Source organism: Magnolia sinica, chromosome 2 (genome assembly GCF_029962835.1).
Source record: "Magnolia sinica isolate HGM2019 chromosome 2, MsV1, whole genome shotgun sequence".
Taxonomy (NCBI): domain Eukaryota; kingdom Viridiplantae; phylum Streptophyta; class Magnoliopsida; order Magnoliales; family Magnoliaceae; genus Magnolia; species Magnolia sinica.
Window position 1 is genome coordinate 9,907,080 of NC_080574.1, and position 17,448 is coordinate 9,924,527.

General features: G+C 39.6%; 1 protein-coding gene across 2 annotated transcripts; it reads right to left on the bottom strand.

Annotated features, from left to right (window-relative positions):
• Positions 1 to 5,922: 5,922 nt before the first annotated feature.
• Positions 5,923 to 10,364, bottom strand: LOC131234327 (plant cysteine oxidase 2-like). Of its 2 annotated transcripts, none has more exons than XM_058231139.1 (5): positions 10,224 to 10,364; positions 9,932 to 10,125; positions 8,198 to 8,342; positions 7,336 to 7,539; positions 5,923 to 6,480 (listed from the first exon to the last, which is right to left on the bottom strand). In XM_058231139.1, the coding sequence occupies exons 2-5, from the start codon at positions 10,088 to 10,090 to the stop codon at positions 6,380 to 6,382; spliced, it is 609 nt and encodes a 202-aa protein (XP_058087122.1). In that variant the 5' UTR covers positions 10,091 to 10,125; positions 10,224 to 10,364; the 3' UTR covers positions 5,923 to 6,379. The 2 variants fall into 2 exon arrangements, with proteins under 2 accessions (XP_058087122.1, XP_058087116.1); XM_058231133.1 differs by having other exon boundaries at positions 9,932 to 10,095; positions 10,224 to 10,356.
• Positions 10,365 to 17,448: the final 7,084 nt, after the last annotated feature.

Consider the following 17,448-nt stretch of genomic DNA (forward strand, 5'->3'; position numbering starts at 1 on the left):
AATCGTTTTATGATGTGGAAAAAATTTCTTTATAAATTCCCTTTGCATATCATTCCATGTGCCAATGGATCTAGGACGCAGTGAATGTAACCACGTCTTAGCCTTTTCCTTAAAGGAAAAAGGAAAGAGTCTCAGCCTGATTGTGTCCTCAGACACATTTTGAAAATATAAAATGGCTATGATCTCATCAAACTGTTTCAAATGTAGATATGGTTCTTCAGATTCAAGCCCATGGAACTTAGGAAGGAGTTGGATAACCCCTAACTTGATGTCCATATGTCTTGTATTTTCAAGAAAAATCATGCATGAGGGCGTACTCACCCTCGCTGGTTGTAAATAATCTCGTAAAGTATGTGGCGGGGGTGCTTGATGCACCTCATTCTCATCCTAAATGTCCTCCACCCTAGGTTAGGGTAGAAGAGGTTGGTTTTCAGCCATCATTTCAATTAACTTAGGGGATTTCGAGTGGTGTTTAGTCCTACGATAAATAGTTAACCCCTCAACCAATCCTCCTTTAGTCAAGAGACGTCGAGTGTTGTCACGGGTCCACTTGGGCATGAAACACTCGCAGCCCTCAATCAAATTTGAAACCTAATCCTAAGAAAGGAAAAGAAAAATTTAAAAAGGAAGAGAGGGTTGGAAAGAAGTTACCAAATAGGAGTCCCTAAGTTAAAAACCTGCAAAATAAAACAAAATAAGTTAGATTCTAAAAAGAGAAGAAAAATCCTTAAAAAGAAAGATAGCAGTAAACTGATTTCTAAAAGAAAGTGAAAATTTCTAAAATAAATTAGGAAAGTCCTAAATTAGAAAGTAAGTTATTAAAAGGGATCTGAAAAATAGAAAGTAGAGAAAAAGCTTACCGAATTAGAAATTTCTATCTTAAAAGCCTACAAAATAGGAAAGTTAGTTTCTAAACAAAAATTCTACAAGTAGAAAATTTTTAAAAATAAATTAGGAAACAAAGTTAGATTCTAAAAGAGTTAGAATTAGAAAGTTACTAAAAATAAAAATAGAAAGTTAGTTTTTAAAAAGGAAAGTTCCAGAATTAGAAAGTTTCTAAAATAGAAAATCTAAAGAGTTAAAATTAGAAATTTTCTAAAAATAAAATAAAGGAAAGATGAGTTAGTTTCTAGAATTAGAAAGAGTTTCTAAAAAGGAAAATAACTAACCTAGTTTCTAAAAACAAAAGAGGAAAGTTTCTAAAAATAAACTATTTCCTAAAAATAGAAAAAGTAGAGGAATTAGAAAGGGATTACCAATTTAGAAGTTTATGTCAGGATCCTACAAAACAGGAAAACAAGTTAGTTCTAGAAATCAAATAAAAATCTAAAACTAAAGTCAGTAAAATCCTAATCTTCAACTAATCCTAAAACTAGTTAATTTTAGGAAAACGTAACCGTCAGTCCCCGGCAACGGTGCCAAAAACTTGTTCACTCCCCAAGTATAGGGTTGTGATGTAGTAATAAACTCGGTGAGACCGAGGTCGAATCCCAAGGGACTGATACCTGTACGTAATCTGAAACTAAATAGAACTAGAACTAGAATGAGATGAAATCTAAATCGAATGAATTTGAGGGAATAATGGTGAAATATTAATCTAAAACTTAAAGAATTCAGAAGAAGGAAACTAGGGATTCAGAGGATCCACTTGTAGAGATCAGGGAGATCTTATGGCTGCATCAAGAATTATGGAAATTAAACTGAACTTACTTAATCTAGTTTTCACGAGATGAAAGGTATATGAATTAGAATGGATTCCATCACCAAACCATGCCCAAGAGACAAAGCAAACAACAGAATTAAACTAATTACCAACCAATCAACAATGCATGAAGGTTAGGAAGGGTACCGTTATCCGACCATGCCCATGAGACAATGATGAACAACAGGGCTTCCTGACGTCATAAACATAAAAAGGAGAAAGAAATACTCAAAGCCATCGCAGATCTATTGTAATTTCAGTCACAACAAATCATTAAAAACTGAAAGCATTCCATGAAATCAACTAGCATCAAAATCCGTTCAACATGAATCAAAACCATAAGAGTACTCCTATCACGCCACAAGCTTCACCTATTAGCCCTAGCTAAGAGGTTTAGCCTGACATAATTGGGCTAAAACTTTAAAAAATCATAAGGAAAAGAACAAAGTAAAAACTCTAAAAATTCTCTCTTTCTCTTTCTCTGAAGCTTGAATCCACGTCCAGCCCAAGCCCTTTGATCCCTGCCAATTCCCCCCTTGGTTCTCTCTCTCTCTCTTGCTTATATGGTTTCCTCCGGTCAGCTGGGAACGTGGAGACTTCATGCAGAAGTCTCGGTTGGATGGTGAGGACGGAGGCTGGGTCAGTTGGAGCTTCCGCATAAGATGCGGTGCGTAAACAACAAGGAGGGCGTTGTGTTTTTAGAAACTGCCTGCGTAGACAGCAAGACCGGCCTTGTTTTTTCGGGATCTATTCTGATCAGCCTTCTTGGGCTTGGTCGAACATCCGTGGGGAGAGGTTTGAATGGTTAGGATCATTGGTCTGATCCTGGCCACGATTGCCGAATGGTCTGGAACGTCCGGGTCTCTCGGACGTTGTTTCCATGCGTACACGTGCACGGGTCTGAAAAACCACCATGTGTATAGTCTTTTTTACCTCCTGGGATGAATGAATGGTCCAGATGGACGGATCGACCCCTGCTATGATCACAGAATGACCCGGATTGGCCGGGCGCGCGCAGGCTGCGTAAACAGAGCCCAAAACTGTCGGCGCTGGACTCTCGGTGGGGCCCACTTCCCTTGTCGTTTGAGAAATCCAAACTGTCCACCAGATTCCGCTAGAAATTTCGGTCGGGGATGGGTTATTTTGGATCAGTTTTGGTGTGGCCCATAGAATCTTTCTTGCTGCCATTCGTTCTGTGTTTGAACGGCTGGAAACCTATCATCACTGTTTCTTTGAATTTTGTCACCTAGGCCTTAGTGAGAGGGCCTACGAGATTCTAATGGACGGTCCAGATTGGACCGTCGAATTAAGATGGTGGCCCACTGCACCCAACCGCAACTCTCTGTTGCCGTGAAAAACGGAAATTTCTGTTTTTAATAGAGAAGTCGGGTCAGCGCCCGACTTTTTCCGATGTTTCGCGAGTGCACTTGTGCTGTGTGCACTGGAAATGCCAGTTGGGTCCACTTGTACTGTTTATGAAGTATCCAATCCGACCATCTGTTTCGTCACCTCATTTAACGCGTTCAGTCAACAATTGAAGTATATCCAGATTTCAGGCGGGCCCCAAATCATGATTTTAGGGGTTGATCTAGCTGTTGGGCCACTTCCACATGGATCCAAGGGCTCAAATTTTATGTGTACGGTTAATTTATGTTCTTCGGGCCCTGTATGAAGTTTCAAGCCAATCAGATGATGGGAACCCTATGATCTTGTATTCTGGTTTTTCAGGCCTGTTTGGAGTGAGTGGCTGTAATTTCTCTGATCTCTGGTGTATAAATCCTTGATCTTGGTCCCATGAAGTCCCGTCCAATGCCTTAGTGATGCGAGCATGTTAAATCCATATTTTTAGTGTCCTTTCCAGTCCACGCTCGTAGATTCACATTGCATCACAACATGATTAAAATAAAGCGTTAAACAGTATCGTGCTCGTAAATCTAGCTAATAAGTGGGGTCTAATATGCAATATTTGACCCTCAACACCGAGCTCCTCTGGCGGCAAGAAGAAGAACAACTCTCGCTGTCTGCCATCCGACCCGAGGAGAAACGAAGGGATCCAGTCCTGCCTGGATCTCCGGAAGATCTGTTGAACCGAGATGGATTTGAGATGCTATCAAAGCCACCAGAAACAACAGATATGGCCCTCCAGCAACGAAGATGCTATCATGAGGCGCCAGTAATAGATCCTAAGTATGGACGAAAAAGGATGGCATGCCATATCTATCGACTGCAAATCCGGAGTTTTGACAATGGCGCTCGGCATCTTCGAATCATAGGTAATTCCTAATAGAATTATGAAAAATCTGGATTTCGAAGTCCAGATCCTTAATTAAGTATTCAAAAGATTCCAGATGTGGGAATAGAAATCCCTCATAATTTGATTTCTGAATTCAGGGATTCAAAAATCCCCAATATTAGATTTGAGATTTCGAAAACCCTAAACGCAATCTGGATTAGGGGTTACAGATCTGAAATCCCTAATATGATATGGGATTCGAAAATCCCTAATTGCTCTCTGGATTTAAGGTTTTGGGTTCAAAAATTCGAATTTTTGGATTTAGGATTCGAATTGGAGAACCCTAATCTAATGTGGGTTTCAAATTGGAAACTAATTATCAGGATTTAGGGTTTCGAATAAACAAACCCTAATAAAGAATATGAAACTGTAATAGATGAATCCGATCATCTACTCCTATGCACAGTGGCTTTGATACCAACTGTAAATTTATCTAAATGCGGAAATCCCTGAGTTTAATATGCATAGGACATAGAGATCTAGGGTTTGGATGACTTACCTAATTGAGATGCCATGGATGAATGATCAGAACACCAGAGAAAAAAAAGTTGGGATCTTCCTCTCTTTCACACCCTTTTGTAGAACAGTAGATGGGACTTAAAACTTTTACCTCGGTGTAGGATCGGGGACCCAGCTATATTATATAGTTGATGGGGAAAGAGAGTTTGAAACCCATCATAACTCTCTCCCCACCCTCTACACTTGTTCAATCCTAGTTGTATACAAACAACTATGCTTATCACAGCTATAGCATTCTAACCCTTTATGCACACTTGAGCAGATACACTGCGTGGATCACACCGAAGTGGAGCCCACTAGTTTACCCATTAACACAGTCCAACCTACAGGATAATCCAGACCCTTGATCAATAAGGCCCTCCTTATAGAGTTCTTATAGAAATGGGTCCAGCTCCCAAAAAAATAAATATTTTAATTGGATAATCCTAGCCGCCCAATCATTATGAATTTAACCTATTTCAGTTATATCATTTCCTTTTTCCGCTAGTTTTTAAACTGTTTATTTGCTTGCTTATAAAGAGACACCTTGATGGACAAAAAGAGAAGTGAGGAGCTGCTGCTGAAGATGCCCAATCCCAATGTAGGAAAGCAATTGTGGCCGTGTACAAGTTACATAGAGCTGATTGAAGGAGATATTAGTTTGGGGACCTCGACCCCATTCATTAGAAAGAAAATAATAATTTTAAGTTTAGATACTTGATTATTTAGAATTTAAATTTGACCATTCATTTAGGGGGCTGTTTGGATACCACCAAATAAGTTACTTTTTCTACTTACACAGCACTAGATACGCAACTTATTTGATAAAAGTAAGTATGGTTTAAGATCAATTATAAGTAAACTTTTTATTTAAAAGTACTTTCATTTCAGCTTAATAAGTAGAAACAAAGATAAGCTACTTAAGGCATAAATAGCTTGTGTTAAGTAACTCATGATCCAAACGCCTCTTGAATGACGGTTTGAATTGAATATTGATTGAATTATGGTTATGGTTAGTTTCCTTTAGTCCTCCATTCCCCCAAGGTGTTCTCCCTCTCTTCCATTACAACAGTGAAATGCATAAATGAGGCCACAAAGAAGATGCCTGTTTGGATGGCGGGCAAAGATGAAATTAGATAGAATTGCCTGTGTCCATTTCGCGTCAAATGAAATTAGATAGAATTGCCTGTGTCCATTTCGCGTCAAATGAAATTAGATAGAATTGCCTGTGTCCATTTCGCGTCAAAGAGGTGTTGGAGTGTGATGAATTGGATCACACACAAATTTTGGAGAATCCATCTATATTTGGACAGTTTAATTTTAGTTAACATATATATACTCCTTGACCAGTCTATAAGCACCCGCGCATCAACCATCATAATCTGGCAGAGTATTAAATAACTTGGAAAAACAGTAGAGCAAATTAAGATGGTATCACTTCCATGAGCAGCCATATTGCATGGGAGATAGTGAGATGGGATACCTCTTCCCATGCATTTACAAGTTTGTATTATACATGAAATCAAGCTCTTAAAGGGTAAGTTCCCACGTATTATTCTACCTAGGGCCTCACCTCGTATATATACAGAAGTAGACTTACTAGCAAGGTTAACTCCACTAGAGGCTTGCCCAAGCTACTTTCTCCACTAGCAAGGTTCTCCAGTTGTTTCTAAGTCAATTTGCATGGGATGATGAGATTTCTATTTTTTTTTTATATTTTTTTAATGAACCATCTTCAGTGGGAACTTCTTGATAGATACTTTGGATCATCAATCATATCATGGTGGGGTAGAAGGGGCAATCAGATTGAGCAAGCTTCTATGTGAGAGCCTTACTATCAAACCTCCTAGAAAAGATGATAAAAAAAAAAAAACCCTTTACAAATATCAGCAGAAGTCCAAGTCGACGGCGAGTTCAGGGCCAAGATAGGGTGCACTGATCACAACCAGATCGTCCGGCAGTTCTTTCTCTTCGAGTAATGCGTAACCTAATTTACAGCGTTTGTATAAAACCTTCATGAGAAAATTAAAGAAAAGCAATCTGTTTTGATTAAAAAAATAGAGAATTGAACTTCTTTCTCCCTTGCAGAATCAAACTTTTTGCTAATTCCACGTGTGGGGCCCTTCCCAATCCACATGTAGGCAGACCTGCCAATTCACCTCAAGTCACATTTTCTTCATCTGATTTTTCTGTGTGATCGATCATTAACAACCATCCCATCTTTATCTGAGGTAACTTACCATATTTCCGTTCAAACATGCTACCATTGTAGGACATAAGAACCACAAAAACGGTAGGCCCACCAGGAAAATCACCATTCTAAAAACTGAAGCTGATCAGATCACAAGGTGGGCCATACCTTTAGGTTGAGTTGGACTGTTGGTTATCCATTGATTTTTGTCCCAGCTAGCTGTTCTTCATGTGGCGCCTTCGTTTTGTGGCGCTGATGTTTTATAGAAGTGATATGTCCGCAAGAAAAATGGAATTCAAGGAACGACCGAGGTAAGTGGATCCGTGACTATGGGCCCCACCATGAATGCATTGTATGTGAGTGGAGTCATGGCTCATTTATCCAAACAGTTGATATCATGACCCCACTGTGGATGGCCCATGAACCCAAAATCCCCAAGATTAGAAGAATCCTTAGGCGGTCAACAAATGAACGGTTGAAACAGAAAGTACAACAATTCTTCCCATTCAACCAATAAAAAAGGCCAATCTGGGGAATTTTGATGCACAGGTCATCCAAAACGAGGTCCATCCTATCAACGATTCAGATCATTGAACCATAGGCCCCACTTGAGCACTGTGCAATTTCTGAAAGCATAAGAGAAGAAAGTACCAGGAAAAAAAGGAATAGGAATGTCGGAGTAGTAAGTAGAAGGCCTCCCAAACTCTTCTGAATAGGGCGGGGACAACACGTCCAAAATAGCACAGGGAGTCAATGCTGTGAAGGAATGTATGTTCCCACCACTCGCAGGAAACAGCACAGAAGTTTCACATGGTGCTTGATAGACCCCGTCCAATACCATCCCACCCAATCCACCTGCACCCACAATTTCAACAATATTAACGGAACTGGAAGGGCATTGACCGCCCATCTCTTAGGTGGGCCATATCTCAAACGTTTTTGTGATTAGTGAGTACACGCACTTCATTGGCACTTGCTTCTCACACGTGGCAACAGGGAACGCATGTGATAGTCCGCTCATGGATGGGCGCCCTCCACAGACTTGATTCTTTATCTATTAAACCAGCATCAACTGATCATCATGTGGACCACACGCATACAATACAAATGGACGGTTAAAATTCAGCTTATATATATGTGGCCCACCTGATGATCAGATTGGGATTTTTTTAAAGAAAGAGCATCTCATCTCATGGTGGGACATGAATGCGAGATGCATGGATCTTGCACAAGTGTGAAACATAACCACAATGGGAGAGGAGACTGCAGATAATATGATCCTAACCGTCCAACCAATGGTCTTATTTTCATTAAAGACATGCACAACTTCTGTTGATCGTGCCAAAGCAGGCTATTGATCAGACGATTAGAATCATTTGAGTAAGATGGCCCATCAACTGTGCGGTCGGGGTTTGATGTGCATGTGAACCGATATGGATGGTTGGGATGATTTATACACCGATTCAGAAATATAGTTTATACACAGAAGATCAATATTCTATATATTCTTTACCTATTTTGCCATTAGAATCCCAACATTTCACCCAATCATAGGCCTTGATGTAAACTGAACCGTACAATACTTTGCTCAGGACAGTCATTCTAGGGTGGTCATGCAGCGGTAATGTCCCTCCAGCAGGGTAGCAGAAAACTCCAATCTGCTTTTAGAAAAAAAACATTATAAACCCTATCATATGTCTTTATAAATATAATCACTGAAAAACCCTACATGATTTCCCATATTTTTTCCAATATTCATATGGATGTCGACCGTCCATTTGTGGGCCATTGATAGGATGGCTGCCACTCTTTGGTAGCCTTGATTCTTGGGATATGACACATACACATGGTCGAGTGATGACAAGTAGGGATGTACATGGAACCAGTAGAACCGGTAAACTGGACCGGAAACCACGGACAGCACGGTTTGGTCCGGTTCTAAAGTGCACTGGTTCCGGTTCAAAAATCAAAGAATCGTTAGTTTGGTTCGATTCTCAGTTTGGAGTTTTGTATAACCGAACCAGACCGTAGAACCGAACCCTGGAACCGGACCCTTTGGTAAATAAATATTTAAAATTTATTTTTTTTAAACATAAAAAAATAGACCATTCATCAAATTGATCATAACACAAATAGACATTGGTAGCAAAATCATTCAGGAACACGAAAGGGTCATAAAAATAAACCATGACAAGATTACTCTTTGTGAAAATTTTCGGTAGATGAGCATGGGCTGGATTATAAAAAAAAAACTAAGCATTTGGGCTGAATTACAAAAACAAACCATATAATTGGGCTGGATTATAAAAAGCCCAGAGCGGTAGAACTGACCCGGAACTGAATCGGTTTTTTACAATCCGGTTCCAATTCAGTTCTAGGGTGCAAATGGTCGAGTTTCAGTTATAGTTTTCCTGGAACCGTCAGGAACAGTTCAGTTACGTTTTCACCCCAAGATTGGACTGAACCGAACGGTGTGCACCCGGGAGACAAAAGAACCAGAATATGGCAGAGGCATCTCGTTAAATTACAGTTAGCTGGGTTATCTATTAATCTGAACTGTCCAAGTAGTGGGCCCGATCATTGTGGAAGGACGCTGCTTGGAAAATCATACCTATCAGAAGACCCTAACAATCACTTATCTTTAATTTCCAGCACTTAATATTGACCATCGGCCTTTTGAAGTGGCTAGGATCATTTGATCTATATGTATCTTGAATCAATTTCCATCCATGGTGGGTCTCACTAGATGGACAGTCCCGATTGAATGATAACCCTGCCATGTTCTTCTAGGTCCATAATATAATCTCCCCCACATGATCGCCTGCAAAATCAACAGATCACAATATGGAATTCTCTCATAGCAGATCAAGAGATTTCAACGGTAGGAATTAGACTAGATGACCTCGTACTGCCATCCTCACCGCAGGTTTACCATACTACATCTTTTTCCATTAGGTGAGTGGTTCAAAAGATTGAGTGATGCTGAACATGGCTGGGCATGAAAATCGGGCCGAGATTGTATTTTGATAGTCGGCCACCGTTGATTTCAATGGCTTGGCCCACCTGAGGAACGGATCAGCTTGATTTTATGCCAGGTGATCTTCATCATCAGACAACAAGCTTAAAAGCTTGTATTTGAAAATGCTTTGATATAATTTCCAAAAGTCATGAAAAAAAAAAATAATCCCTAAAATCCCAAAATTCTTCCCGGTAAGATCCATAGCAAAATCTGAAATGATATACTCACCGAGAAATCGTCGCACTCATAAATGTGCACGTAAGTTATTTGAGAAATTCCATGCGCGCAAATCAAATTCCGGCAGCCGACCGGATTCAACGTTCTTCTACATACAAACGGAGATCTTTCATCGCTGAATTCGTCGATCCCGACGTCTATAGCCTCCATGGGATCTGAAATCCATGGGGCACAATATCACTGGCCTTGTAACATAGAAAGAGAAGGGCAAATGCTTGTAATATAGAAAGAGAAGTGAAAATGCATGGATGCAATGTAGAGAAAACATGGTGTTTCTTACTACCTAAGAGATTTTGCAGCCATTGAATCTCTTCAAGTGTTGGGAGTTCTCCCTTTGAGAAGGTTGCATTGCAGGCATCGTACAGACGTTGTATCTTACTTCTTTCCATTGTATTTCATAGACAGGAATGTTTGGATGGGCTTGTTATCTTCTAAAGTTCTATTTATATAAATAAGCTTATAAAGGAGCTTTGCTAAGCACGCGCGCTTGTGAAATAAAGCTTGTGTACGCGCCACACGTGCGTTAGCATGGCACATTAGTGTCAGATCTAATCATTCATCAGGTTAGTCGAAACTAGCACATGTTTTCTGAGAAATAAAATCTGGTCCAATCAGCATGTGGGGCCCAATATTGGAAACAGGTGGACGGTTAGAAAACCTCCGTCAAGATTTTTTTCCAACACGTATTTTGTTTTTTTGCAAATGAGGCCCAACTGACTAGTGGATCAATCTCATTATTAGAAGAAGGCATCAATATAGTAGTGCTGTTCTGATGGGTGGATTGGATCTCGGATCTTTTGTGCCACGTTGGCACATATGTGGCGTGGACATGAGTCTTATTGCACGCGCGTGTAGCAAAGCTTTTAATCAAGTTACGTAATCGCAGGGGAAATGTACAGAGATTATACAATGATCTGGTCATTGGGGTTTTCAATTTGTATAAGTGGGGCCCACGGAGTAATGATCCAACCCGTGTGGCTGTGGTGCATTCACTTTTCCATGCACAAGAAGTCCCCCAGATTGAAAATTATTCGTCCTTTTATCCATTCTTTTTGTCTACCGTCCATTTGTTTGGCCACCTATTGAACGGTGTGAATCCGTTCATCTGGGAGATTTTCGAAGTATTGGCCGTCCAAAGTGGACAGAGGTATTTCAATGGCTTGGATCAATGAACCATGTCCCCCGCTTGTAGAAATCCGGAAAGGTACTTTACAAAATCCGGCCTGAGATGGTGCAACATTGCAGGCGTGTCCACCAAACCTGGGGGCTCCCTGGCCTTTCCGGTGGGCTTCGCTTTTATTCCTTTTTCACTAATCCTTGTTACGTAAAACACAGTAATGAAACCATTTGCATTTACATACAAGAGCTGCTTTTGCCTTTGTCGCGACTTAAACCCAGTGTCTGTCGCCGCTCATAGAGGCCCACATGGTATTATTCGTACGATCGGAACCGCCCACGTTTTTAAATCCATGGCATACGAGCCACTGAAAAAAAAATCATGCTGAACGGATGAGTTCGATTAGACTAATTTAGATACTGAAAAGGAATTTTCAATGGCTCGAATTCAAGTCTATTAAGCAAAGGTTACTATTATTAATGAATGTGACTATAGGAAATTGGCTATTTATAGCAGTATTATGAATATGGTATGTTCATATCATCGGACCATCTCATCATGTGGGTCCAAGGGAGTGCGATATACGATGGATTGTGAGTCGCAGAGGGAAAACGAACTCTTAACAGGCAACACATATACCCTATTCCTTGGGACGTGGGTTTTCGTCCTCTTGTATGAATTTACCAGAAGGTCCTAAGAACTATGGTTGAAACCATGGTTTCGGTTCCACGTGTCGAGAGAAAACCGCGACTCACTCTTCACAAATACAGTTGTCAGTGAAAAGGACAGCTTGCAGATCATGGATGTTTGGAAAACCCGCATGATTCATTGCAGAATCAGAGCACTTGCGTTCACATGCCCCGACGACGTATGGTTGTGAAACATCCACGCCATCCATCAGGTGGGCCTCACCGTACATCTGACGTGGGTCAAGAAATCAGCCCGTTTTATATTCACTTTGCAACGGTGTGTAGTAAACAAATGGATGGCCAAGGACCTATTTGGTTGGATAGTACTAAATTCCCGAATTTGATAAAATTTTAATTGTCAGATTGTCATATTAGCTCTGCTAATGATCAATTCCGCCCTTGCATATAGTTACATGAAAAAAAAAATGCATGGGTACGGCCTTTCAATGACTTTTTCTATTTTTGTTATTTTAATTTCTTATGAGTAGCGTACTTCGATTTCTCTTATTCTTAGCATGTAATTCCCAATGGTTAACCTAAGAAGATGACCGCGTGACATCTATTGCCATATTGGTTGGATAGATTTGTGTTACAACAGGCTAAAACAAGGTAGATGTAAAATTTAAGGACCACGCGCCTATAGAAAAAAACATAGAAGTATCCTTGCCTATTTATTCTTTCTTTTCATTACATGTAATTCGCATTTACAAGTAGCCATTTTTTCTTCATCTTTCTTGGCTAAAGGCCTATTTGGTTTTTCAATATTTTATGAAATTCAAAGTAAATAAATTATTATAATTCATGATCATTTTCATATGCTTGTTTAATCATGAATTATAGCTCGTAAATCAAGAATTAAATATGCTTAGTAAAAAAGAAAGTAAAGTAAGTTGTAATCATTACATCTTTAAATTATAAAACTGTCATTTTACACATAATCTTTAGATAAATTCATGTAATATATAAAATTATTATTCTAGTCAAATATAAGTGATGTCAATACGTGATTATAAGAATAAATAATTATTACCTGTTTACCATCAGTAGTCATTTACTGTTGTAATTAGAAATTTAAAGATATACTAGAAAGTGAGAGATTCAGCTTATTTATTTTTAAAAGAAAAGTTTAAAATCCCCACACTTACCAAGTTGGGAAACTTAGGGTGGCAATGGGCAAGGCAGCCTAACCGACTCACTTTGGGCTGGCTTTGACCGACAAGCCCGCCACTTAGTTGGCCTGGGCCTTGCATGCATGGCCTGACCTATTTTCTGGTTAAATTTGTGCTCAAGACATTTTAACCGAACTCCACCCTACATGACATAGCTTTATAGGTACATGTGTTGTATTATATAAATATAAGAATGCTCACCTGCTCATTTGAGCACCTTTGGACATGTGTTATGAGCATGAAATCTGAACTGTACACATGATATGGCACCCCTTGAAAACTCACAAGTCCAACTTTCTGCCCGACACAAAACTCTGGTGAGCCATGACAAAAAGAAATAATTTCCCCTCTTGATTTGTATTTCTCTTTGCTATGGTCCACTAGAGTTTTGAATCAGGCAAAAAATTGATCTAATAGAGTTTCAAGGGGTGCCGCATCACATGAACCATTTAGTTCTAGGCCCATAACATGTGTGCGAAGGTGTCATTTTTTTGTCCTTCCATCGGGTAGATTTTTTGGAGGTATGTGAATTAAAGATGGTTATGCCTCATGGGTGCCTAAATCAACAACTAGACATCTAATATAATTTCTATAATAATTGAGATGGATTATCTATTTTCTTTTGCATCGATTGAATCAAGGCCTATTGTCTTAGTTCGTGAGTCAGGCCTTCTTCTTCTTCTTCTTCTTCTTCTTCTTCTCTCTCTCTCTCTCTCTCTCTCTCTCTCTCCATTTTTTCGCTTGTATTCCTTTTGGGCTTTGCACTAGTTGAGTAATAAGAGAATTACTTATTTCTTGCTTTAAAAAAACAAGACTTTTAAGAGAGACAAACAATCGAAGGTGGCCCAACATCTGAGAGATGATGTGATCAAAACCCTATTATATTTGACATAAACCATCCAATCAAAATGACTTTTTAGAGGGATGAGAAATAAATGGTGCACCCCACGTGATGGATGGTCTAGATCATGCATACGAGGGATGGGTGAAAAAAAAATCATCACATTAGAGTAAGTTTTTAGAGGGCAATCAGGAGTGGGCCTTAATCATAATCAATATAAATTAATAACCAAGCCTTTTCTAATATAATCAATGTGTACTATCCATTTTCATAGCCAAATTGTTAAGATTATCCAATCAAAATGACTTTAGAGATGGAAGGGAAATGAAAGATGGGCCTCATATGATGACCATTCAACCATTGATGAGATTTTTTCAATTAAAATACACACGGTCAGACCATTTTTCTAAGTAGGACACACAAACAGACAAATGCGCTTGCGCGCGCGCGCACACACACACTCTCTCTCTCTCTCTCTCTCTCTCTCTCTCTCTCTCTCTCTCTCTCTCCACACACACACAAACACATACACACCATTTTTCTATATAGGACACATAATGGATGGCTTACTCAAGTGATTGGATGACCCTTCTGACCCAAGTGATTTCAAAGGACTGAACCACCCTCCTAAGATGTAAATTTCACTGGGCCAACCAAACTACAAAATCTAAGAAATCATGAGTTTGATAAAGACTCTAAACTCCAGATTTTTTAATTAATGAATTTCCAATTTCATGAAGATACGAATTAAAAGACTTTTAAACTGATTTCATGCATTTAAAAACAGTCCGGTGAATCCAGAAGGCTAAATTGTGTAGCCCACCTGATGGAAAGCTAGGATACCGTCTACATGAAGCATATTAGCACGTGTGGTTGTGTGTGGATGGATAGGGCTCCACCCATGTGTAGGCCTTGAAAACCTCGAGCGTAAGTGGTTTTTTCATTTTGTAATACGTCGCAAGGCAGGAAGATGATTCTGTTATTTTCCTCTTTTCACCTTCTAGTCTGCGGCCTCTGGATTGGTGGAAGCGGTTTTGTTCTATCTTGCTTTCAGTGGGTGCTGGTCTACGCCTATCCTTAGTGACGCAATAGTCGGTTTTTCGTACATCCATGAGCATGAATCATGATGAAGGGAAACGGATTGGCAACTCCCCGCCACCAGCCAATGGCTGGTAGTCGGTGCTCTGTGGGCCCCACCATGATGTATGTATTTCATCCATGTCGTCCATCTATTTTTCCATATCATTTTACGTTATAAGACCAAAAATGAGGTACATCCCAATCTCAAATGGACCACATTCAAGGAAACAGTGTTGAATGAGCATCTACCATTAAAAAGCTTTTGGGGGGCAATAAAAGTTTTGGATCAAGTTGATCTTTGTTTTCCCCTTCATATGGGCCTGTATGACCTAATCAACAAATTAGATGTCAAACAAACAGTACAATGGGCCTGTATGACCTAATCAACAAATTAGATGTCAAACAAACAACACAATGGGCCTTAGGAGGATTTTAATGGTGGATCTCCAATCACTATTGTTTTCCTTTGGTGTGGTCGTGAGATTTATATCCCTCTTATTTTTGGAATCAATCCATAAAATGATCCGTAAAAATGGATGAAACACATACATCATGGTTGGGCCCAACGGAGCACCAACCAATAGCCACCGAGCTGGTGGGAGGGGGAGTAGCGATCCGTTTCCATGATAAAGGGACGACTTACTGCAATGAGTGACAGCATAAGGTGCCACTCCACCCATATGGTTAACTTTTTCTTTTCACACGCACCTATAAGGTCAACTTAGAGCCTGTTTGGGAGCGTGGATTTGTAACCCCCAGGGTTTGGAACCCCCAGATTAGAAACTCCCTCGATTTGCAATCCTCTTAATACGTTTGGCACCCTGGAGTGTGAATCAACTTTAATCCAAAAGTACCTATCCGTATTATATTTATATGGATTTGAATTTAATTACTAAATCAATTTTAATATCTCTAATTAGTGAGATATATAATTTTTGATACAACGGTTGTGAGAAGCCCGTTAAAATATATGCTTTGCTTGAAAATGATGAAATTTCAAGTCTCATATGGGCCACAAGCACAAGATTATGCCTAAGTGAGTAACCAACGATTAAAAATCATTGATTTACATGGATGATGTTTGGACGATGCTGAACAATGTTTAGACGGTATTAATTTACATGGACAATGTTTGGACGGTGCTGATCATCATTAGTAGGTCATGTACCTAATAAAATGATAGTATATAATGACACATGTTACAAGTCAACTATTAAAATAATTTTAAGTGTAATCCAAGCTCTTACTGGGGAATGCAAACTCTCTTAAAAAAGGAATACGAAACTTGGATTTGAAAACCCAGTTTGCTGCCAAACAACCAGGATACTATCCCCTCCATCCACGGTGCCGTGTAATCTATGATACTCAGTCACTTGCCTTTGTCCATGTGGGACCACGCATATTACCCAAACAAACTTTTTAGACCATGCAACCCACTGTAAATAGGTTATCAGCCTAAAAATATTAATTGGAATGTTGTAATATCTTTATGAACTTTCGTTGGATCGATTGGAGCAACTTAATCTTTTCATGCTGACCGTCCACTAAATATTAACTAATTCTTTCATGTTGACCGTCCGTTAAATATTAACTAATCGATTGGTTACGGTATTATTTCAGTTCAGCTTTTGTTGTACTGATATCTAAGGTGGACGCGGATGCTACCCTTGCCCGTCCCTAGCTCCAAATGGTCAGTTCTGTGGGCGGGCCCACCGTGATGTATTTGTACATCCAAATCGTCTGTCCATATTTTCATATTATTTTAAGGCATTAAAACAAAAATGAGGCAGATCCAACGATCAAATAGACTACACCATAGATAACTCTTGCATTTAATGCAACTGACATTTAAGGCCATGTATATTTTAATGCAACCAGGATTATTATTTGGTACGGTAACTCTTGCATTTAATGCAATTGACATTTAAGGCTATGTGCATTTTAATGCAACCAAGATTATTATTTGGTACGGTGTACTTGGGCGTTGGTTCTGACTCGTTTTTGTGTTCATGCCTTGAAATAATATGAGAAAAGGGATAGACGGTCTAGATGTACAGATACATCACGGTGGGCCTACCCACGGAACTGCCCGTTCGGAGTAGGGACGGGCGGGGGTGGTACGCAATCCGCGTCGGCACACGGTTTCCACGGTTTATTTTCAGTGGAAACGGATTGGCTACGGGAACGGATGGGCTACTCCCCTTACACCGGCCATTGGCTGGTGGTCGGTGCTATGTGGGCCACACCATGATGTATGTGTTTCATCCATGCCATCCATCTGTTTTTACAGATCATTTTACAGTATAATTCGAAAAATGAGATATATCCAAATCTCAAGTGGACCACATTACAGGAAACAGTGTTGAATAAGGGTTAAAAACATTTTGGAGGCCATAAAGTTTTAGATCAAGCTGATATTTGTTTTTTCTCTTCATCTGGCCGTGTGTTACCTAATCAACAGGTTGGATATCAAATAAATAGTCTAGTGGGCCATAGGAGGATTTTAATGGTTAATATCCAATCACTATTGTTTTCATATGGTGTGGTCCACTTGAGATTTATATCCCTCTCATTTTTGAAAGCAAGCAATAAAATGATCTTTAAAAATGTTT

Bases quoted from the DNA above. Each gene is read 5' to 3' on its own strand.
- LOC131234327 (XM_058231133.1), bottom strand. From the start codon at position 10,329: ATGGAAAGAAGTAAGATACAACGTCTGTACGATGCCTGCAATGCAACC. The intron at 8,343-9,931 runs GTGAGTATATCA...TTCTAAAAGCAG, and splicing joins ATGAGTGCGACGATTTCTCG to ATTGGAGTTTTCTGCTACCC. The intron at 7,540-8,197 runs GTAAAGAATATA...TTGTGGGTGCAG, and splicing joins GGATTCTAATGGCAAAATAG to GTGGATTGGGTGGGATGGTA.